This window comes from Staurois parvus, unplaced genomic scaffold (assembly GCF_062004578.1).
Source record: "Staurois parvus isolate SC_StPar_1 unplaced genomic scaffold, SC_StPar_1.0 ptg000897l, whole genome shotgun sequence".
Classification (NCBI taxonomy): Eukaryota; Metazoa; Chordata; class Amphibia; order Anura; family Ranidae; genus Staurois; species Staurois parvus.
Genome location: NW_028318693.1, coordinates 1,786,126 through 1,810,566, shown reverse-complemented (window position 1 = coordinate 1,810,566; position 24,441 = coordinate 1,786,126). Strand labels below are relative to the sequence as shown.

General features: G+C 48.5%; 3 protein-coding genes across 3 annotated transcripts; 2 read left to right on the top strand and 1 right to left on the bottom strand.

The window, feature by feature from the left end:
- Positions 1–3,090: 3,090 nt before the first annotated feature.
- On the top strand, positions 3,091–3,402 carry LOC149442338 (histone H4). The gene has a single exon (XM_089656298.1). It carries the CDS (start codon positions 3,091–3,093, stop codon positions 3,400–3,402), a length of 312 nt encoding a protein of 103 aa, XP_089512424.1.
- A 1,727-nt stretch (positions 3,403–5,129) lies between these two features.
- LOC149442337 (histone H2A type 2-B) lies at positions 5,130–5,590 on the bottom strand. The gene has a single exon (XM_089656274.1). It carries the CDS (start codon positions 5,577–5,579, stop codon positions 5,187–5,189), a length of 393 nt encoding a protein of 130 aa, XP_089512400.1. The 5' UTR covers positions 5,580–5,590; the 3' UTR covers positions 5,130–5,186.
- Positions 5,591–5,868: 278 nt separating this feature from the next.
- LOC149442336 (histone H2B 1.1) lies at positions 5,869–6,409 on the top strand. Its single transcript, XM_089656273.1, has one exon. It carries the CDS (start codon positions 5,896–5,898, stop codon positions 6,274–6,276), a length of 381 nt encoding a protein of 126 aa, XP_089512399.1. The 5' UTR covers positions 5,869–5,895; the 3' UTR covers positions 6,277–6,409.
- The last annotated feature ends 18,032 nt before the right edge of the window (positions 6,410–24,441 follow it).

Genomic DNA, 24,441 nt, shown 5'->3' with positions numbered 1-24,441 from the left:
GGGCAGGGATTCTCCCTAAGGTCGTTTCTCGCCAGCCCCTGATAAAGAATGTTACCATCTTAATTAGGAATGAGTCCATACCAGCGGCGGACACAATGATATGGTTGGGGAGGTATGGAGAGGTCTTGGGACCCCTACATAAGATTCTGGATGACAGGGGGATATGGACAGGAGGTTGGACGGCCACAGTGAAGCTGAGGGTGGTGGGAAACGTGATACAGCATCTTCCCTCTTCAGCCTTTTTGGGAAGGGACCACTTGGTAGCATTCTATGCAGGGCAGCCCAAGCTCTGCCATCGTTGTGGCAGTAAGGGCCACTTTTCAGTGTCATGCGTAAAACATTTTTCAATTTCTTTCTTCATTTTCCAAAAACTTGTGGCGTTGATCGAGTTCTGTAAAATACTCACCATGCTTCTTAGCAAATTCCTTGGGTTGTCCAGTAAAGAGGCCCTGCTCAACTCCACCCGTAACAAAACATCCCTTGAATTCTAATACAGTGATCAGTAAAAAAAATCTGTACACTGTACTAAAGATACTGACAGGGGAGTGAAGGGGTTAACAGGGGGGAGATCAGGGGGTTAAATGTGACCTAGCTGTGCTTTTACTGTAAAAGTGTAATGCTTTTGACCCACGTGGATCTGCTTTCTTCTCTCTCTGGAGTGGAATGTACCCAGGGAGAGAAGATTGCATCATTTCCTGTACCTGTGTAAGTGTAACCACAGGTACAGGAGGATCACTGATAGGTCAGGGATCAATCAGCAAATCCAGGCCGAACATCACTGGCCTTAATCTGCTGATTGATCGGTTGGGCACGGAACCACGGCACCCCTGGGTCGGCAGGCGCGCGCGTCCATGGCGGCGATCAAGGCTGGAGCACAAGTCATGTATATATACATATGATTGTGTGCAGGGAGCCCGCCCTGTAGTAGTAATTCTGCTATAGGGCGGAGCTGAACCGGTTTTTAAAGTCCTGCGGCGTGTGTCCTCCCCCATGTCAATTATCATCAAGTTATGTTGTTACAAAATCTAAAATAACTGACTTTTGTAACATTTGTTTTTATAATTTAAATGTTATAATTATTTTATAATACCATATTATATATTTTAATTATGATGACAATTATACATTAATAATAGAAAATGCTTTCAGTGTGAGACTCTGGGGAAATGACATCTTATTCCAGGGACTGATCTTATCCGCCTTCCTTTAGTTGTGATGAGTTTCTCCTGAAGATCAGAGATCGTTCAATATATACCGAACAACGATCCTCCCGACTGAGGGAACAGATCTCATCACCTCCTTCACACTCCACGTAGAAAAAAAAGATGTTTTACTATCTGAAGGAAACGTCTATAACTGTCATTGGATCAACTTTCTAATTGCTTCATTCAAATCTCCCGCCGGAATTCTATGTGACGTCACAGACAATCCGCCCTCTTACCGCCCAATCCGATACGGAGAACCGACCGCATCCATTTACCGTTTTATCTGTGAAGATCGATCAACCCTTCCATTCATTCCAGGCTCTGCGATCAGCCAAACATCATTATAAGGACATTGCAAATATTCATATAAAGCGCATTTATTAAGATTTCTGTTTTCCCTCCAATCCCTCAGAATACAAAACCCGACAAGATCTAGTTATTAGTCTGTTGATTTAGTTGTAGAGAAGAGATCAATGAAAAGTCTACAGAACAAGAAAACACTTCCTGCACTAGAAACATCGACACCGAGATCTCCGGATACATTTCTATGGGTCTCCCCTTTTGCTTGAGGTGATTGTAGCCGTATTAGTGCATTTGCGACAGGAAAGTTTTAGCAGAATGTTAGAAGAGATGAAGAAAATAAGAGGCTAGAGATTGCTGTGTTTTATCTCTAGCCTCTTATTTTCTTCATCTCTTCTAACATTCTGCTAAAACTGTGTGATTTGTACAGTACTGCTCGGACCTTGAAGAAGGGGACATTCCCCGAGAGCTCGTCCTCAAAATTGTATGTTAGTGCAAATAAAAAAAGTATCCCGGACAGGACTTGTTTGGGTCTCCCCGTAAGACAAACATTACTGGCTGATGAAGGAACCGCCCACATCTGTGATTGGCTCAAATTTCAAATCGCTGACATCAAATTTTTCCGCCGGAATTGAGTAGATCGTTCCAGACAAATATTCCGCCAGATTATACCGCGAAATCCGACCTGAGAACTGATCAGATGAGACATTTATCCGAGAAGTATTATCATCGCTTTCATCCCAAGTAGATGTATTGATGAGTCTGGAGATGGATTTCCATATTTACCGAATCATGTAACACATTGTGAATACAAGTATTGTAGATTCCATGATCACATCTGTATACGATCATGTCACTGACCGATATTTATGTGTCCCTCCTTCACACATGTAGCAGTTACAGATCCCCCCCCCCCCCCCATATCACATCCAGAATATTCCTAAAAACAAATGTGAAATGACTGGTAGAAATAAGGAGACTGCCAGAGAAATACGGACAATGTATCCAGAGAGAACATATGACATGTCTGAGGAACCAAATCGGTTTCCTCCTCCAAATCAGTCACTAAAAATCATCCAAATGTTTACAAGGGTCTAAATCAATGAAATTCTCTGCAGAGGAATGAATGGCTGTGACCCCGCCCCTTTCAATCAGTCTCCCTTCAGGTCCGCTCAATATTATAAACATGAACGTGGGGCATCGGTATAAATGTTTGTGTTGTTTATTTCCAAGTCATATTTCTCAATATTAAATTGCTGCTAACAATAGAACTGGTGATGATGGTTTGTGTTCTGAAATGTGAAAGATGAATGTTTCTGTGTAATCTCCGCGGAAGAAATAGAAAACCATTGAGAAGAATGAAGAGATTTTTCTCCTGGAGATGGATTTCTATTGTCATTAAGGGATCTGAAAAGGGCGGAACGTGGAGAAAGCTTCCAGATGAATCCAATTGTATTGTGTGTAAAGAATGGGTGTGACTCCGCCTCTTCCCAGGAGGGTTCCCATCAGGTCCGCTCATACTCTATAAAAGGAAGGCGGGCCCAGCCCAGACCTCAGTCGGTGTTTGCAGCAGAGAAGACTCGTCATGTCTGGTCGCGGTAAAGGAGGGAAGGGTCTGGGGAAAGGCGGCGCCAAGCGCCACAGGAAGGTGCTCCGGGACAACATCCAGGGCATCACCAAACCCGCCATCCGACGTTTGGCCCGCAGAGGGGGAGTCAAGCGCATCTCCGGCCTCATCTATGAGGAGACCCGCGGAGTGCTGAAAGTCTTCCTGGAGAATGTCATCCGCGATGCCGTCACCTACACCGAGCACGCCAAGAGGAAGACCGTCACCGCCATGGATGTCGTCTATGCTCTCAAACGACAGGGACGCACTCTCTACGGATTCGGAGGATAAATTCTCATAACCCCCCCCCCCCCCCCCCTTCATCGTCACAAAGGCCCTTCTCAGGGCCGCCCACCTTCTCATACAAAGGGCTATTGATTGATCATCTCCAGGATTCTCTCTGCTTCTCCTGTAATGGGGGATTATATAACAGAATGACGTCATGTATAAAGACAGTTTGGCAATTCCACTAATGAATCTGTCCAATCACCTGATTGCATAGTGTGATCGGTAATCGGGATGGATATGGTTCTGAATGCCGGATTTTGCATTCTAAGGTCTGAGTGACCTAAACATGTCGGTGATCGCAATGCGCTTATAACGATTGTCTACCCGATCTGAGCCCCGAATATTGAAAGGGTTAATGGATGTTCTTACAAAGGAACAGATTTGGTTCTTCATACATGTAATTTCTCTATCGATTCATTGTACATATTTATCTGGCGGTGTCATGATTACTTATTTCTACCAGTCATTTCACATCAATCTGGATGTGATATTGGGGGGGATCTGTAACTGTTACATGTGTGAAGAAGGGACACATACATATCGGTCAGTGACATGATCGTATACAGATCTGATAGAATCGTACAATACTTTATTCCCATCATATAGAAAGGTAGAGATCTATGACATGTATGTCACTCATGTTCTGGATGTTGGGGGAGGGGGGGGAATCCTGGATTCTGAGAATGGTTACAAGACAATATATGGGAGTATTCAGCAATCAGAATCCATTTCTAGTCATTGTGATTTAGTCCGCAAACACAATGGATATAGAGGATCCTGGGGACAGAGATAACACAACAAGGACTGACATGACTCAGTAATCACCGACATCCCTGACTAATCAATACAACTGTCTGGAATGAAAGCGATGATAATTCTCGGATAAATGTCTCAATGTCTCCTTTGTTCTCCGGCTCGGATTTGGCGGTATAATAGGGCGGAATATTTCTCTTGAACCTGAGCCAATCACAGCTGTAGGCGTTGTCTCCATCAGCCAGTAATGTTTGTCTTATGAGTAAAAAAGTACCTCTATTCCTAGTGCAGGAAGTTCTCCATCTTGTCGGGTTTTGAGTACAAATAAAACATTTCACATGAATATCTGCAATGCTCGGAATGAATGGAAGGATTGATCGATCTTCCCGGATAAAACGGTCAATGGATGCAGATCGTCTGTAACGGTCCATAGAACTCCGGCGGGAAATTGGAATGTATTAGACAATTGAAGCAATGACAGATTTTTATACAAATAAGAAAATGTGGGAGGAAATGATCTGATCCGGAAGATTTTTGATGTCACTGAAATCCTTTTCTACTTTTACCGTTTAGAATTCGGATGTGAAAACCGGTTATCAGCTACAAATAACCCGCCCAATCCCGGGGCGCCGAGATATCACTTTCTCCCCAGAAAGTTCAACATAGAAATCCTTCCCGGCGTCCAAACGTCTTCCTATGGAGAAGCAGAGATGACACCCGGATGTAGAGGAGACTTACTGTCCGGACGGCGGGAAGGATTTCCACCTTTTCGAATTGTCATTACAAACACGTGACAGCTTCCATCCCAGAACGTCCTTTACTAATCCGAGATCTACAGAGCAGGACGGAGGGAAGAAGTCGCCGACTTTCCTCCTCCACCCCCCCCCCCCCCGAGAATCCCATAGAAGCGGGAGATAGAGAGGAGTGTGGGATTGGTGTCCATAGAAGCCTTATGGCCGCCCTTTGTATGGAGATGTGGGGGGCTCTGAGAAGAGCCGTTGTGTTGGCTGATAGAAGGGAATCCTGTGGGGGGATTACTTGCTCTTGGCGGCCTTGTGGCTCTCGGTCTTCTTGGGCAGCAGCACGGCCTGGATGTTGGGCAGGACTCCTCCCTGGGCGATGGTGACGCCGCCCAGCAGCTTGTTGAGCTCCTCGTCGTTGCGGACAGCCAGCTGGAGGTGTCGGGGGATGATGCGGGTCTTCTTGTTGTCTCGGGCGGCGTTGCCGGCCAGCTCCAGGATCTCAGCCGTCAGATACTCCAGGACGGCGGCCAGATAGACGGGAGCTCCGGCCCCGACCCGCTCAGCATAGTTGCCCTTCCGGAGCAGACGGTGAACACGACCGACGGGGAACTGCAGACCGGCCCGGGACGATCGGGTCTTGGCCTTAGCCCGAGCCTTGCCTCCTTGTTTGCCGCGACCAGACATGATCGGATGACTGACGAATCACACACAGATAGGCCCCAGCAGCCGCTTCCTCTCCTTTATACACTCCATGCTCTGACGTCACACGCTGCGATTGGTTGCTTTAGAATTCAACTAATAGCGGTAAGACTTGTTTCCCTTCCAATCTGTACTCGAGGAAATAAAGCGTGACGTCACATTCCATCACATGACTTTTTCCTCCAATAGAACAGTGAGGAGGGATGAGACTCATTTGCATAGGCCGCCTATAAAAGCAGCACACGAGGGCGGCTCCAGCACACTTTCCCCGCAGCCAGCCAAGCAGTGGTGAACCCTGATCATGCCTGAACCAGCCAAGTCTGCGCCGGCGCCCAAGAAGGGCTCCAAGAAAGCCGTGACTAAGACCCAGAAGAAGGACGGCAAGAAGCGGAGGAAGACTAGGAAGGAGAGTTATGCCATCTACGTGTACAAGGTGCTCAAGCAGGTCCACCCCGACACCGGCATCTCGTCCAAGGCCATGAGCATCATGAACTCCTTCGTCAATGACATCTTCGAGCGCATCGCCGGCGAAGCTTCCCGCCTGGCTCATTACAACAAGCGCTCCACCATCACCTCCCGGGAGATCCAGACCGCCGTCCGCCTCCTCCTGCCCGGAGAGCTGGCCAAGCACGCCGTCTCCGAGGGCACCAAGGCCGTCACCAAGTACACCAGCGCCAAGTAATCCCCCCCGGGGCCCCATCATCCCAACAAGGACACAAAGGCTCTTCTAAGAGCCGCCCACCATTCCAATCACTGAGCTGTCATCACATTGTATTGCCGCTAGAGGTCCCCCACACGTCACACTTACACTGGACATTCGTTCTAGGGATGGACTAACCTGCACATTGGGGGGATGGGATGATTGGCTGCAATGCTCAACACTCCCATTAGGTGTCACTATATTACACACATAGACGGGAAGGGTTTTCTTGTTTCTCTTTTCTCCTCTTCTTGATACATTGTTACACGTAGTAGAGGCGAATGTTTAACTCTTCACTGACTGATATATGTGCGGCTGTAACATGGCATCATAGGAAATTATACAGAAATCATGGAGACATTACTCCATATATTACTAGGAATAGATTTACTGATTTCATATAGTACGAGATGTGGAAAACATTACATTGCAACGGTTTTATTAGCAACCTTTAAAAAATTAAGATTACAAACACCAAGCAAACGTAACTGGAAATTGCTTTGGAATATCTCCCCTCCCCAGATGTTTTAAGATGTACCTCAGCTAGTGTTACATTTTCATAAGCTCACAGACACCAAGACCCCCCCCCCCCACCCCCCCTTGCACACCCGGACTTTATAAGAAATAAATAGAATAATAGGAACAATCAGCACACTATTGTAAAAAACAAAAATCAGTTTTGGAGAAAGAGGAGAAAGGGTAAACAGGTTTTCCTGCTCCCTGTGCCCCATCAGATAGATTCACCTTCTCTTTTTTCCCTGTTTACTGTTATCAGGTAGCGTGAAAGTGAAGGAATTTGCCCAGTTTTGGATTGTCACCAGAATCCTGGGAGACTGGCACCCTCTGAATATGTCAGTTCTCATCTGCATCACAGCACCTCTATATCACATTTATGCCTTATGCAGTGTGTTGCTTCACACAGCCGAAGACAGGGGAGAATACTATATCTGAAAGTAAAAATAACTGGGGGGAGGGGACATGTGGGGTCTTTCCTATCTTACTACTGTACCCTTGATCTGAGCACAGGGAGGGAAGAAAAGGGGGAGGGGTGGCGATCGAGCAACCTCCCCTGTGCCTTACCAGGCCACGTGCCCTCGGCTTTGAGCGGGACAAGGGCCTCTTCCACACAACCCTGGCCCGGTGGTTGTGGGGGTTTGCAGAAAGGCAGGCTCATTAGCAACAGGGTATCCCTTTAAATGAGGGGGCACCCTTATGCAGCTCCCTCCCCTTGCTGGATGAGTAAGTGGTAAGCCAGATACCAGACTTTTAAAAATGTCTTTAATTGAACGAAAAAAAAAAAAAAAAAGTTTTTGACAAGTCTTTTAATGCCCACCACTATGTAGCAGTATATATTAATGATTCTGCATATCCGGGTAGGTGGCGTTCGCAAGCCTTACCCACGCCACCAATCGCGGCCCTGGGTGTCAATCACCAGGTCCCAGTGGGTGATTGATGAGGATCACTGATGGGGAGGAGGGCTGCTTTGTTTACCAACAGCCCTCCGCCCTGTCAGTTTGGGCACACTGAGCTGAGCCATTCAGAGCAGTGCACTTTACAATGAAGCACACCCCCCCCCCCCCGACAAAAAAATATCACCCAGCACACAGTTAACCCTTTGATTGCCCCCAAATGTCAACCCCTTCCATCATCCCAACAAGGACACAAAGGCTCTTCTAAGAGCCGCCCACCATTCCAATCACTGAGCTGTCATCACATTGTATTGCTGCTAGAGGTCCCACACACGTCACACTTACACTGGACATTCGTCATTCTGTAGTACAAGGGCCTCCCTCATTGGATACACATTGAAGGGGCACCTTGTTTGGGGGAAATCTACTGTTTTGTTGTAGAATATATGGCCTGCCTTCCATGGGTCATGACATTGATCATTGTTGTACAATCTGATTGGAAGGTATAAATCTGAAGATGTATTCTAGGTAGAAGAAATTCATCCGAGTCCCACATTCCCCTGCACTCCTTCAGCCCTGCTACCACTGAGGAAGTCACCAGGGTATTCTCAGAAGCCCGCCTCACTACCTGCCCCCTGGACCCTGTCCCCTCTCAACTCCTCTTCCCTCACCCACATCTTCAAACTCTCCCTCTCTACCGGCGTATTCCCCTCCCCTCTGAAACATGCACACATCACCCCCATACTCAAAAAGCCCTCCCTGGACCCCAGTGACCCAAACAACCGCAGACCCATCTCCCTGCTGCCACTCACTTCCAAGCTCCCCTATCCTATTCATCACTACCAACAACACCACCATCAATCCCGCCCCACAAGCCAAAGTCCTTGGCGTCATTCTGGACTCAAACCTTTCCTTCCAACCTCATGTCAAATCACTTACAAACACATGCAGGCTCCACCTCCGCAACATTCCCAAGATACGCACCTTCCTTACCCCAGACACCACTAAACTACTAGTACACTCCCTGATTATCTCACGTCTGGACTACTGCAACTCCCTCCTCACCGGCCTACCCCAGTGCAGGCTCTCCCCGCTTCAGACCATCCTGAACTCAGCGGCCAGACTCATCCACCTCACCAACCGCTCCACCTCTGCCACCCCCCTCTGCCTATCCTTCCACTGGTTCCCGATTGCCCAATGCATCAAATTCAAACTACTCACTCTGACCTACAAAGCCATTCACAACACTGCCCCTAACTACCTCACCAACCTGATTCCCAGGTACCACCCTATCCCTACCCTTCGCTCTTCACAGGTTCTCCTTCTATCTTGTTCCCTGGTCTCCTCCTCCCAACGCACGACTGCAAGACTTCTCCAGGTCCTCCCCATCCTCTGGAACTCACTACCCCAATCCATCAGACTCCCACCTTCCCTCCTCACCTTCAGGCGCTCCCTGAATACCCAACTCTTCAGGGAAGCCTACCCCACCCTAACCTAACGGCCGTTCTCCTTCATTCCTCCTACTACTCCATCCCCCACAGCCACTTCCTCCTGTACTACTACCCCCTCCCTCCTAGATTGTAAGCTCGAAAGAGTAGGGCCCTCAAACCCCTCGTGTGCTGTTGTAGCTGCTGTACTGTTTCATGTATTGCCCCCCCCCCCCCCCCTCTATTGTACAGCGCTGAGCAAATCCTTTGGCGCTATATAAACTCAATGTAATAATAATAATAATTCTGTAATTTCTGATGTTTTCTATCTTGGAGATATAAAGGTTCTCATTAATACATTGAATATTGCCTGCTAGTGGGAGCCGGAAAATAAACCGCCCGATCGCATTGTATATCTTCCCCGATACAGAAGTCAGTATTTCCCATCCTATGGAGGGCGATCCTATAGTATCCAGGAATATAGATCTATGGGGGTCATGGGGGGGACAGGTTCGCTTTGTGTTTGATGACATATGTAGGACTATGCACAGAGCAGGCTCATGTCTGGAGACGTGTATACAGGGGGATGCTGCTGGGGGATGGGGAACATTGTCAGTATACAGGGGGATGTTGCTGGGGGAGGGGGGACATTGTCAGTATACAGGGGGATGCTGCTGGGGAATGGGTGACATTGTCAGTATACATGGGGATGCTGCTGGGGGATGGGTGACATTGTCAGTATACAGAGGGATGCTGCTGGGGGAGGGGTGACATTGTAAGTAGAGATGAGCGAAGAAATGAAAAATTTGATTCGACTTATTTGGCGAATTCGTGGACAATATTCGATTCGAGTCGAATAAATTTGCTGTGAATTTAACTTAAAAAAGGGTGTTTCTAGGCTTCAGAGAGACTTAATATTAGTGCAGAACACTGTACCTTTCATTTAAATGCCCTTGGAGTCTGCTGGGGAAGAGAAATAATACTGTCAGTCAGTATAACATGCAGATGAGTGCCGTCGATCTTAGAATCACCGCACACTTCACTCATTTGGCCAGTCACGGGGCCAAAACCAGTGTTTGGAGCCACAGTGTGGCGGTGGAGGCAGCAGCAATGGGAGGCCATACAGCAACCTATGACAAAATGGAAACCAGCAGGAGTGTGAGGAGACCTGAAAGTGGCACATGGCAGAGTGGGAGCAATGGGAGGCGGTACAGGGACCCAGGTCACACTGTGGGCCCAGCAGCAGCGTGACCAGGCGGTACGGGGGCCCATGGCAGATTTGGGCCTGGCAGCACCTATGGGAGGCCTGTAACCTGCCAGCAACCTATGACAAAATGGAAAACCGCAGGAGTGTGAGGAGACCTCAAAGTGGCACATGGCAGAGTGGGAGCAATGGGAGGCGGTACAGGGACCCAGGTCACACTGTGGGACCAGCATCAGCGTGAACAGGCGGTACGGGGGCCCATGGCCGATTTGACCTCGTTCATCCCATAGTCCTGCCGACTCACGAATAGCGTGGCCTCCTCAAAGGGCCTGAGCAAGCGCAGGTGTCACGCATGAGCTGACAATGGCTGACATCTAAGTTACACAGGGAGTACCTTTATCCGCTTTTAACATCAGGAAATCTGTGATGGCCTTTCGCTGTTCGTAAAGGCGGTCTAACATATGTAGTGTTGAATTCCACCTTGTTGCAACGTCACAGCATGAGGAGTCGGTACAGGGGCCCATGGCAGATTACGTGCCTGGCAGCAGCAATGGGAGGCCCGTAATCTGCCAGCACCCTATGTCAAAAAATTGAACACACCAGCAGTGTGAGGAGACCTCAAAGTGGCACATGGCAGAGTGGGAGCAATGGGAGGCGGTACAGGGACCCAGGTCACACTGTGGGCTCAGCAGCAGCGTAACCAGGCGGTACGGGGGCCCATGGCCGATTTGGGGCCTGGTGGCACCTATGGAAGGCCTGTAATCTGCCAGCAACCTATGACAAAATGGACAACCGCAGGAGTGTGAGGAGATTTCAAAGTGGCACATGGCAGAGTGGAAGCAATGGGAGGCCGTACAGGGACCCAGGTCACACTGTGGGCTCAGCAGCAGCGTGACCAGGCGGTACGGGGGCCCATGGCCGATTTGGGGCCTGGTGGCACCTATGGGAGGCCTGTAATCTGCCAGCACCCTATAACAAAATGGAACCCTGGGCTGGGGCAGGCAGAACCGCCGTATCTTTATCACGGTTTTCCCAGGCCACCGAATGGCGACGCTGCATATGCTGACGCAATGCTGTAGTCCCAACATGGGCCTACTGGCCACGCTTGACTTTCTGGCCACATAGTCGACATACGGCTACGTTTACTTCCTCGGGCGGCTTGACGAAAAATTGCCACACCGCAGAGTAGGAAACTTTGCCTCCGCTACTCCTCACTGGCTGACTGCTACTTCCTCCGTGCACACCGGCACCACTACTGGCCGTGGTGGTAGGCTGCAGTGGAGCTGGTGCTCTACTCCGTGGCCGTTTGCCTCCACTGACACTGCTGCGACCCTGCTGCCTCCTGGCAGCAGCAATGGGAGGCCGTACAGGGACCCATGAGAGACTCTGGACTTGGCAGCAGCATGAGGAGGCGGTATATAGGGGCCCATGGCAGATTAGGGGCCTGGCAGCAGCTATAGGAGGCCCGTAATCTGCCAGCACCCTATGTCAAAAAATTCAACACACCAGCAGTGTGAGGAGACCTGAAAGTGGCACATGGCAGAGTGTGGCGATGGAGACAGCAGCAATTTGAGGCCGTATAGGGACCCATGAGAGACTCTGGACTTGGCAGCAGCATGAGGAGGCGGTATATAGGGGCCCATGGCAGATTAGGGGCCTGGCAGCAGCTATAGGAGGCCCGTAATCTGCCAGCACCCTATGTCAAAAAATTCTACACACCAGCAGTGTGAGGAGACCTGAAAGTGGCACATGGCAGAGTGTGGCGATGGAGACAGCAGCAATGGGAGGCCATACAGGGACCCATGAGAGACTCTAGACCTGGCAGCAGCATGAGGAGGCGGTATATAGGGGCCTATGGCAGATTAGGGGCCTGGCAGCAGCTATAGGAGGCCCGTAATCTGCCAGCACCCTATGTCAAAAAATTCTACACACCAGCAGTGTGAGGAGACCTGAAAGTGGCACATGGCAGAGTGTGGCGATGGAGACAGCAGCAATGGGAGGCCGTACAGGGACCCATGAGAGACTCTGGACCTGGCAGCAGCATGAGGAGGCGGTATATAGGGGCCTATGGCAGATTAGGGGCCTGGCAGCAGCTATAGGAGGCCCGTAATCTGCCAGCACCCTATGTCAAAAAATTCTACACACCAGCAGTGTGAGGAGACCTGAAAGTGGCACATGGCAGAGTGTGGCGATGGAGACAGCAGCAATGGGAGGCCGTACAGGGACCCATGAGAGACTCTGGACCTGGCAGCAGCATGAGGAGGCGGTATATAGGGGCCAATGGCAGATTAGGGGCCTGGCAGCAGCTATAGGAGGCCCTTAATCTGCCAGCACCCTATGTCAAAAAATTCTACACACCAGCAGTGTGAGGAGACCTGAAAGTGGCACATGGCAGAGTGTGGCGATGGAGACAGCAGCAATGGGAGGCCGTATAGGGACCCATGAGAGACTCTGGACTTGGCAGCAGCATGAGGAGGCGGTATATAGGGGCCCATGGCAGATTAGGGGCCTGGCAGCAGCTATAGGAGGCCCGTAATCTGCCAGCACCCTATGTCAAAAAATTCTACACACCAGCAGTGTGAGGAGACCTGAAAGTGGCACATGGCAGAGTGTGGCGATGGAGACAGCAGCAATGGGAGGCCGTACAGGGACCCATGAGAGACTCTGGACTTGGCAGCAGCATGAGGAGGCGGTATATAGGGGCCCATGGCAGATTAGGGGCCTGGCAGCAGCTATAGGAGGCCCGTAATCTGCCAGCACCCTATGTCAAAAAATTCTACACACCAGCAGTGTGAGGAGACCTGAAAGTGGCACATGGCAGAGTGTGGCGATGGAGACAGCAGCAATGGGAGGCCGTATAGGGACCCATGAGAGACTCTGGACTTGGCAGCAGCATGAGGAGGCGGTATATAGGGGCCCATGGCAGATTAGGGGCCTGGCAGCAGCTATAGGAGGCCCGTAATCTGCCAGCACCCTATGTCAAAAAATTCAACACACCAGCAGTGTGAGGAGACCTGAAAGTGGCACATGGCAGAGTGTGGCGATGGAGACAGCAGCAATGGGAGGCCGTACAGGGACCCATGAGAGACTCTGGACCTGGCAGCAGCATGAGGAGGCAGTATATAGGGGCCCATGGCAGATTAGGGGCCTGGCAGCAGCTATAGGAGGCCCGTAATCTGCCAGCACCCTATGTTAAAAAATTCAACACACCAGCAGTGTGTGAGGAGACCTGAAAGTGGCACATGGCAGAGTGTGGCGATGGAGACAGCAGCAATGGGAGGCCGTATAGGGACCCATGAGAGACTCTGGACCTGGCAGCAGCATGAGGAGGCGGTATATAGGGGCCCATGGCAGATTAGGGGCCTGGCAGCAGCTATGGGAGGCCCGTAATCTGCCAGCACCCTATGACAAAAAATGGAACACACCAGCAGTGTGTGAGGAGACCTGAAAGTGGCACATGTTTGGGGCATGATTCATGGCGGATTTAGTCAGTTGTGTCAGGAACTGGTGGTTTGAAATCCAGACTAATCCACGCCTGATTCATTTTCACAAACGTGAGTCTCTCCACACTTTGGGTGGACAGTCGTGTCCTCCGCGGAGTTACAATACCTCCTGACGCACTAAACACGCGCTCCGATGCCACGCTACTGGCCGGGCATGACAGCCTTTCAAGGGCAAATTCAGCTAGTTGGGGCCAAAGGTCAAGTTTCGTTGCCCAGTAGTCAAGGGGATTGTCTACCTCGGTTGGCAGGGTGCTGTCCAAGTAGGCCCAAGCCTGTTGTTTGAGGTCCTGCTCCAGGTCCACCTGATGCTGCTGCTGCTGCTGCTGCTGCGGCTGGTTAGTAGTTTCCTCACTGCGCTGGTGAAGAAAGCTACTCATCATCGACTGCAGACTGAGGCAGCCGCTGCTGGTGGAGCTGCCACTGCTCCTACCACCCCACCCCTCCCCTGCTGCCATGGCAGCGGAACGCGAGCGCACAGGGCCCACAGTGTCTGAGGATGGACATTGGCGCACAAAGGCAGAGACCAACTGACTACATAGGTGGTTTTTATAGTACGTTATTTTGGCCTCCCTCTCAGCAGGTGTGAAAAAGGCCACCATTTTTGAACGGTAGCGAGGGTCCAACAAGGTGGACAGCCAAAAGTCATCCCTCTGTCTGATGGTTATTATTCGGCTGTCGCTACGCAAGCAACCGAGCATGCTATGGGCCATTTGTGCTAAGGAATGCGAGGGACTCCCTGCCTCCATCTCCACAGCATACTGCCACGGTGCGTCTGGGTCCTCTGTCTCCTCCTCCTCCTCCTCTACCAGATGCTCCTGCTCCTCCACTCCTGTCCGCTGAGTGGAAAAACCACCCATTTCACTCAATAATTCCTGAGCACAAATGTCCTCCTCTACCTCCTCCTCTTCTTCCTGTCCTGCCCCCACAGGGGTCATGTGGCGTTGAGATCTGTGCGCCACGTCTACCGCACCCTGACCAGCCATTGTTAACAGCATTTGTTCAACGACGTGCAACAGAGGAATGACGTCGTTCATCCCATAGTCCTGCCGACTCACGAATAGCGTGGCCTCCTCAAAGGGCCTGAGCAAGCGGCAGGTGTCACGCATGAGCTGCCAATGGCTGACATCGAAGTTACACAGGGGAGTACCTTTATCCGCTTGTAACATCAGGAAATCGATGATGGCCTTTCGCTGCTCGTAAAGGCGGTCTAACATGTGTAGGGTTGAATTCCACCTTGTTGCAACGTCGCAGATCAGGCGATGATGTGGAATTCCGTTCTGCCGCTGCAGCTCAAGGAGGGTGTGCTTTGCGGTGTAGGAATGGCTGAAATGCATGCAAAGTTTACGTGACATTTTAAGGATGTCTTGCAGTGGGATGGTGGATTTTAGGAACCGCTTGACAACCAGATTGAACACGTGAGCCATGCATGGCGCATGGCACAACCTTCCTTGACGCAGAGCAGACACCATGTTCTTTTTGTTGTCGGTCAACATGGTTCCGATTTTCAGTTAGCGCGGAGACAGCCATCTGTCGATTTCTCTGTTCATTACACTGAGAAGTTCCTCCCCTGTGTGACTACGTTCGCCTGGACCTGGCAGCAGCATGAGGAGGCGGTATAGGGGCCCATGGCAGATTAGGGGCCTGGCAGCAGCTATGGGAGGCCCATAATCTGCCAGCACCCTATGTCAAAAAATTCAACACACCAGCAGTGTGTGAGGAGACCTGAAAGTGGCACATGGCAGAGTGTGGCGATGGAGACAGCAGCAATGGGAGGCCGTACAGGGACCCATGAGAGACTCTGGACTTGGCAGCAGCATGAGGAGGCGGTATATAGGGGCCCATGGCAGATTAGGGGCCTGGCAGCAGCTATGGGAGGCCCGTAATCTGCCAGCACCCTATGTCAAAAAATTCAACACACCAGCAGTGTGAGGAGACCTGAAAGTGGCACATGGCATGAGAGACTGTGGACCTGGCAGCAGCATGAGGAGGCGGTATAGGGGCCTATGGTAGATTAGGGGCCTGGCAGCAGCTATGGGAGGCCCGTAATCTGCCAGCACCCTATGTCAAAAAATTCAACACACCAGCAGTGTGTGAGGAGACCTGAAAGTGGCACATGGCAGAGTGTGGCGATGGAGACAACCCACCGACTGTTTTGCTCGCTGCCAAGCTGCCACCCTCTTCTCCTGATGATGCGGAAGCAATAGCCTGATGACGACGAGGCTGCCAAGTGCGATCAGCCTCATCATCATCAATTAGGGTCTCCGCCTCACTACTAGCCCCCTCGGCTGCGTGTGGGTCAGGAGACAGACCTGTCTCTAGACCGGCTACCGAGCCACTCTCCTCGCCAGTACTTCTTCGCCTGGCTGCTGAAGAGGCGGATGTCTCCCCCCGTTCCTGACCGCCCTCTGTTAGCTCTTCCTCACTGTACTGGATGACACCGGGAGCACTAGCCTCTGGCTGCGAATAGTGCTGCCTCGACCCCTTCCTCTGCTGCCACGTCTGCTCGCTCCTAAAACATTGCCTCCTCTGCCACTCCTCTGCATGTTGTCTGACATACTCTTTAATTAAACGATTCTGTGTCCCTGAGTAACAATTCTGTGGCCCTAAGTAACGGTTCTGTGGCCCTCAGTAACAGTTCTGTGTCCCTGAGTAACAATTCTGTGTCTGTGCGAGTAACAATTCTGTGGCCCTAAGTAACAGTTCTGTGGCCCTCAGTAACAATTCTGTGGCCCTAAGTAACGGTTCTGTGGCCCTCAGTAACAATTCTGTGTCCCTGTGTAACAATTCTGTGTCTGTGCGAGTAACAATTCTGTGGCCCTAAGTAACAGTTCTGTGGCCCTCAGTAACAGTTCTGTGTCCCTGAGTAACAATTCTGTGTCTGTGCGAGTAACAATTCTGTGGCCCTAAGTAACAGTTCTGTGGCCCTCAGTAACAATTCTGTGGCCCTAAGTCACGGTTCTGTGGCCCTCAGTAACAATTCTGTGTCCCTGTGTAACAATTCTGTGTCTGTGCGAGTAACAATTCTGTGGCCCTAAGTAACAGTTCTGTGGCCCCCAGTAACAGTTCTGTGTCCCTGAGTAACAATTCTGTGTCTGTGTGAGTAACAATTCTGTGGCCCTAAGTAACAGTTCTGTGGCCCTCAGTAACAATTCTGTGTCCCTGAGTAACAATTCTGTGGCCCTAAGTAACGGTTCTGTGTCCCTGTGTAACAATTCTGTGTCTGTGCGAGTAACAATTATGTGGCCCTAAGTAACAGTTCTGTGGCCCTCAGTAACAGTTCTGTGTCCCTGAGTAACAATTCTGTGTCTGTGCGAGTAACAATTATGTGGCCCTAAGTAACAGTTCTGTGGCCCTCAGTAACAGTTCTGTGTCCCTGAGTAACAATTCTGTGTCTGTGTGAGTAACAATTCTGTGGCCCTAAGTAACAGTTCTGTGGCCCTAAGTAACGGTTCTGTGGCCCTCAGTAACAATTCTGTGTCCCTGTGTAACAATTCTGTGTCTGTGCGAGTAACAATTCTGTGGCCCTAAGTAACAGTTCTGTGGCCCTCAGTAACAATTCTGTGTCCCTGAGTAACAATTCTGTGGCCCTAAGTAACGGTTCTGTGGCCCTCAGTAACAATTCTGTGTCCCTGTGTAACAATTCTGTGTCTGTGCGAGTAACAATTCTGTGGACCTAAGTAACAGTTATGTGGCCCTCAGTAACAGTTCTGTGTCCCTGAGTAACAATTCTGTGTCTGTGCGAGTAACAATTCTGTGGCCCTAAGTAACAGTTCTGTGGCCCTCAGTAACAGTTCTGTGTCCCTGAGTAACAATTCTGTGTCTGTGCGAGTAACAATTCTGTGGCCCTAAGTAACAGTTCTGTGGCCCTCAGTAACAGTTCTGTGTCCCTGAGTAACAATTCTGTGTCTGTGTGAGTAACAATTCTGTGGCCCTAAGTAACAGTTCTGTGGCCCTAAGTAACGGTTCTGTGGCCCTCAGTAACAATTCTGTGTCCCTGTGTAACAATTCTGTGTCTGTGCGAGTAACAATTCTGTGGCCCTAAGTAACAGTTCTGTGGCCCTCAGTAACAATTCTGTGTCCCTGAGTAACAATTCTGTGGCCCTAAGTAACGGTGCTGTGGCCCTCAGTAACAATTCTGTGTCCCTGTGTAACAATTCTGTGTCTGTGCGAGTAACAATTCTGTGGACCTAAGTAACAGTTATGTGGCCCTCAGTAACAGTTCTGTGTCCCTGAGTAACAATTCTGTGTCTGTGCGAGTAACAATTCTGTGGCCCTAAGTAACAGTTCTGTGGCCCTCAGTAACAGTTCTGTGTCCCTGAGTAACAATTCTGTGTCTGTGCGAGTAACAATTCTGTGGCCCTAAGTAACAGTTCTGTGGCCCTCAGTAACAATTCTGTGGCCCTAAGTAACGGTTCTGTGGCCCTCAGTAACAATTCTGTGTCCCTGTGTAACAATTCTGTGTCTGTGCGAGTAACAATTCTGTGGCCCTAAGTAACAGTTCTGTGGCCCTCAGTAACAGTTCTGTGTCCCTGAGTAACAATTCTGTGTCTGTGCGAGTAACAATTCTGTGGCCCTAAGTAACAGTTCTGTGGCCCTCAGTAACAATTCTGTGGCCCTAAGTCACGGTTCTGTGGCCCTCAGTAACAATTCTGTGTCCCTGTGTAACAATTCTGTGTCTGTGCGAGTAACAATTCTGTGGCCCTAAGTAACAGTTATGTGGCCCTCAGTAACAGTTCTGTGTCCCTGAGTAACAATTCTGTGTCTGTGCGAGTAACAATTCTGTGGCCCTAAGTAACAGTTCTGTGGCCCTCAGTAACAGTTCTGTGTCCCTGAGTAACAATTCTGTGTCTGTGCGAGTAACAATTCTGTGGCCCTAAGTAACAGTTCTGTGGCCCTCAGTAACAATTCTGTGGCCCTAAGTAACGGTTCTGTGGCCCTCAGTAACAATTCTGTGTCCCTGTGTAACAATTATGTGTCTGTGCGAGTAACAATTCTGTGGCCCTAAGTAACAGTTCTGTGGCCCTCAGTAACAGTTCTGTGTCCCTGAGTAACAATTCTGTGTCTGTGCGAGTAACAATTCTGTGGCCCTAAGTAACAGTTCTGTGGCCCTCAGTAACAATTCTGTGGCCCTAAGTAACGGTTCTGTGGCCCTCAGTAACAATTCTGTGTCCCTGTGTAACAATTCTGTGTCTGTGCGAGTAACAATTCTGTGGCCCTAAGTAACGGTTCTGTGGCCCTCAGTAACAATTCTGTGTCCCTGAGTAACAATTCTGTGTCTGTGCGAGTAACAATTCTGTGGCCCTAAGTAACAGTTCTGTGGCCCTCAGTAACAATTCTGTGTCTGTCCCTGAGTAACATTTCTGTGGCCCTAACTAAAGTTTCTGTGGCCCTAAGTAACAATTCTCTGGCACTCAGTAACAATTCTGTCTGTCCCTGAGTAACAATTCTGTGGCCCTAATAACGTTTCTGTGGCCCTAAGTAACAGTTCTGTGTCCCTCAGTAACAATTCTGTGTCTGTCCCTGAGTAACAATTCTGTGGCCCTAACTAAAGTTTCTGTGGCCCTAAGTAACAATTCTCTGGCACTCAGTAACAATTCTGTCTGTCCCTGAGTAACAATTCTGTGGCCCTAATAACGTTTCTGTGGCCCTAAGTAACAGTTCTGTGGCCCTCAGTAACAATTCTGTGTCTGTCCCTGAGTAACAATTCTGTGGCCCTAACTAAAGTTTCTGTGGCCCTAAGTAACAATTCTCTGGCACTCAGTAACAATTCTGTCTGTCCCTGAGTAACAATTCTGTGGCCCTAAGTAACAATTCTCTGGCACTCAGTAACAATTCTGTCTGTCCCTGAGTAAGAATTCTGTGGCCCTAACTAGCGTTTCTTTGTCCCTAAGTAACGATTCTGTGGCCCTCATTAACAATTCTGTGTCCCTGAGTAATGGTTCTCTGTCCCTAAGTAACGTTTCTCTGTCCCCAAGTATCGTTTCTGTGGCCCTAACTCTGTCCCTAATACAGAGCGGTCTGCCTCTGTTCAATGACTGCAGGCAAATGAAGAATTCCAAAATGGCCGCTATTTATAGCTCGACCATTACACAGTGCTGGCTGGCTGGCTGCTGATTGGCTGATGCGATCACATGTCATTGAGGAATGCATTATGGGTCAGCGCGCCTTGTCTGCGCGCCTTCCCAGACATCCCCGCTCCGTCGCCGCACATGTCCGCTGCCATTTTCGGAAAAATTTTGATTCGCGCGTCCGAAGTAGGCTATTTTTCGGATTCGGCGCGAATCAAAATTTTTCCGATATTCGACTCGAATTCCACTTCGGCAACTTCGATTCGCTCATCTCTTATTGTAAGTATACAGGGGGATGCTGCTGGGGGAGGGGGGACATTGTCAGTAAACAGAGGGATGCTGCTGGGGGAGGGGGGACATTGTCAGTATACAGGGGGATGCTGCTGGGGGATGGATGACATTGTCAGTATACAGGGGGATGCTGCTGGGGGATGGGTGACATTGTAAGTATACAGGGGGATGCTGCTGGGGGATGGGAGACATTGTCAGTATACAGGGGGATGCTGCTGGGGGATGGGTGACATTGTCAGTATACAGGGGGATGCTGCTGGGGGATGGGAGACATTGTCAGTATACAGGGGGATGCTGCTGGGGGATGGGGGACATTGTCAGTATACAGGGGGATGCTGCTGGGGGAGGGGTGACATTGTCAGTATACAGGGGGATGCTGCTGGGGGAGGGGGGACATTGTCAGTATACAGGGGGATGCTGCTGGGGGAGGGGGGACATTGTCAGTATACAGGGGGATGCTGCTGGGGGATGGGTGACATTGTCAGTATACAGGGGGATGCTGCTGGGGGGTGGGGGACATTGTCAGGATGGGGACATCTGGACACACTTGGACTAGTTTAGGGCTCATCTGCTTCCAGTTATTACTGACACACATCCTGTCATTTGTCTCCTTTTGTCATACATTCCTGGGAGTCTAACTATGGGACATATATACACCATCATCCACCCAACTTACATCGTAGGAAGACACGACTCAGACCATCAGATGGGCAAACATTGGCTCTTGTTTTATATATATTGTCGGAATTTGTATTATGAGAGTTTTGAGTGATACAACAAATAAATCTTAATAAACGTTCTTTATATTAATATTTGCAATGTCCTTATAATGATGTTTAGCTGATCGCAGAGCCTGGAATGAATGGAAGGATTGATCGATCTTCCCAGATAAAACGGTAAATGGATGCGGTCGGTTCTCCGTATCGGATTTGGCGGTAAGAGGGCGGATTGTCTGTGACGTCACATAGAATTCCGGCTGGAGGTTTGAATGAAGCAATTAGAAAGTTGATCCAATGACAGTTATAGACGTTTCCTTCAGATAGTAAAACATCTTTTTTTCTACGTGGAGTGTGAAGGAGGTGATGAGATCTGTTCCCTCAGTCGGGAGGATCGTTGTTCGGTATATATTGAACGATCTCTGATCTTCAGGAGAAACTCATCACAACTAAAGGAAGGCGGATAAGATCAGTCCCTGGAATAAGATGTCATTTCCCCAGAGTCTCACACTGAAAGCATTTTCTATTATTGTCATAATCAACATGTATAATATATTACTATAAAATATGTATACCATTGTTTCATTTAAATTATAACAACGCATACAAAAAAGTTAGTTATTTTAGAATTTGCAACAACAAAACTTGAGGATAATTGACTTTGGGGAGGAGCCACGCCATACATCTACAATGGTCAGTTCCTGCTTTCCGCCTTTTTCCTATCTCTTGATTTTCCTCTCTGACACAGAATTGGTTGATAAAGAGGTTTATAGAATTGTGTATGGAGATGTGGGTGGCTCTGAGAAGAGGTGTTTTGTTGGGTAATAGAAGTGAATTGTGATGGGCCGAACACCCCTCTGTTCGGTTTGTGGTCGAACGTTCGAACCTAATACATGTTTGATGACGAGCTTCAAGCTCAATGAAAGTCTATGGGACTCAACGTGCCCATTTTGAAGGCTTGTGTGCAAGTTTTTTTGCCATAAAAGGGGTATGGAGACATGAATCAGTGAAAACATTTTTTTCCAAAAAGTACAGTTTTAAAGGGGCAGTCATTTTTCATTGTTTAAAGTAAACAAATAACTAATAATTACTAAAAATATCATGTGCAAAGATGCACATCTGTGCAATGTATAGAACCTGCTGCAGCAGGACTGAAAATGTTTTTAAATTAAATTTTTATTAAAAAAATTAAAAATAAAAAGCGTGCAGTCCCCCCTAAGTCTTACCAGACCCTTTATGTCTGGTAGGAAGGTTAGCAGGCACCCCACAGTAATAAAACTAAAGAAGTGTGTGGGGTCCCCCCTAAAAGACCTTTAGGCCTGCTAGGACTTTTAAGTGGAACTCCTCACCTCAAAAACAGGGTAAAAAAAATATGTGGCCCCACCTAAGTTCTTACCAGACCTTTGATCTGATCACAGGCCTGGCAGGTAGGGAGGAAAAAGGGCCTTCCCAAAAACATTGGCCAGATGGATGTGGGGGACTGCAGGCAAAGGAAGCTTGTTATCAGGGTGTCCATTTAAATAAGGGGTCACCCTCATTATTTGTGATGAGTAAGGGGTTCTTGTACATCTACCCATTCATTAAAGGGTTAAATGCAGTAAAACAAATACAACAGACAATTATTTTGAAAAATTCCTCTAATTTAAACAAAAACAAAACAGATTTTAACAAGTCATTTAATAACAATTTAAACCACAAATAAAAAAATTGCTCCATCATTGCAATTTATTGTCAATCACGGGGTCCAGCGTTGTCACAAGGATGCCAGTTTAACTGACAATTGCGTGGTCATGCAATGCTGTCCATAAATTACATTTGTGTCCTTATTTTTAAAAGAAACATACATTTTTCTTTTGGTAGTATATTATCACCTGTGTGCATTTATTTTTTTTTCCACAATAAACAAATAACAGACAGAAATGAGAAAATATTTTTTTCTAAACTTTTCAGTCATAAAAATATCCAAAAAACTCAAATTTTGTCATAAATTTAGGCCAAAATGTATAAAAACATCCGGGGGGGGAGATATCCCAAATAAATTTCCAGGAAAAGCTTTATTTTCTCCAATCAGTTTAATCCTCGCAGTTATTACCTTTTGTCCCACCAGCCCCTCTGTACTAGATTGTAAGCTCCCTGGAGCAGAGCCTCCTAACCCTCTTGTATTGAATTGTATTGTTGCTGTATTGTCTCCATTTATATTTTTTTACAGCACTGCACAAAGTGTTGGCGCTATATAAATCCTTAATAATAATAATAATAATAATAATAATCACCATTATCATCAGATAATATTAATAATACTATTCCCTTCTTCTTGGTCTGAGTCAGGGGTGGACTGACAACTCATGGGGTCCCCGGGCAATAGGGGATCATGGGGACCCTGTGTCCTTGCCCAAACTCAAAAAAGTCTATGAAAAAGGTACCAGTGGAATCTCATGGGGCCCCCTACTGACCCCGGGCCCTCGGGCAGTGCCCGGGTTTCCAAATGGTCAGTCCGCCCCTGGTCTGAGAAAAAGGGGGACACCCCGATCCACCAATGGCAGATAATATTAGGATTTCCAGCAAAGGTCTCATTACTGAAATGATCTCTTAGGGAATCGAATGTTGATGGATTGCAACAATGTATCAAGCAGAGCAGAACAGGCGACATACATTTTAAGTAACAACAAAATCCTTCCCGTCTGTGTGTGTAAAATATAGTGACACCTAATGGGAGTGTTGAGCATTGCAGCCAATCATCCCATCCCCCCAATGTGCAGGTTAGTCCGTCCCGGATAGAGAGGAGCGTTGCATGACAGCTGACATATTCATCAAAGGGGTGAAGTCTCCCAGGTGATGTATTTAACTCTTTATGGTCATATTCTGGTGACAACTCAACATTTGGCAATATTCCTTTACTTTCCCTCTACCTGAGAACACTAAACAGGACAAAGACCGAAGATGGAGCGCAGAGAGCAGAAAAAACGCTGCAATCCTCATTGTTCAAAATGGAAAACCTTTATTGTTTGTTTATTTGTGTTTTCTGTACATTAAATAATTTGTACATTTTCAATCGTGTCCAATCATGAAAAAAAAACTCAAAACAGTATTTTAGATTCCGGATTGGAATCATTGTAACAAGTGAATCCTGTCGGCGATACTTTGTTGTTTTCAGGTCCATCGTTTGGTGTATTCCCTTCTTGTCGGGGCAATTCTTTCTCCTTGGACTGAGGAGAAGGGAACACCCTGGAGGCTTTTACATGTTAGTACAAAGAAAAGAAGTGTCAGGGTCAGTAGACATGTGTTGGTCTTAGAGGAACCCCACCGCTCATTCCCCTCCAAATAGCCGACATTTCCTCTCCACATTCCCCACATGATAGACAAGAATGGGATTTGCAGCAAACTTCCTATTCCTGAAATGATCTCTCAGGGAATCCAAATGTGATGGATTGACTTCCATCACTGAAAGCATCAAATCCTATTGTAGATCCGAGGATTCCGAGCAAACCTCCTCCCCTGAGCAGTCTATGGAGCTGTGGAGTGAAATGCG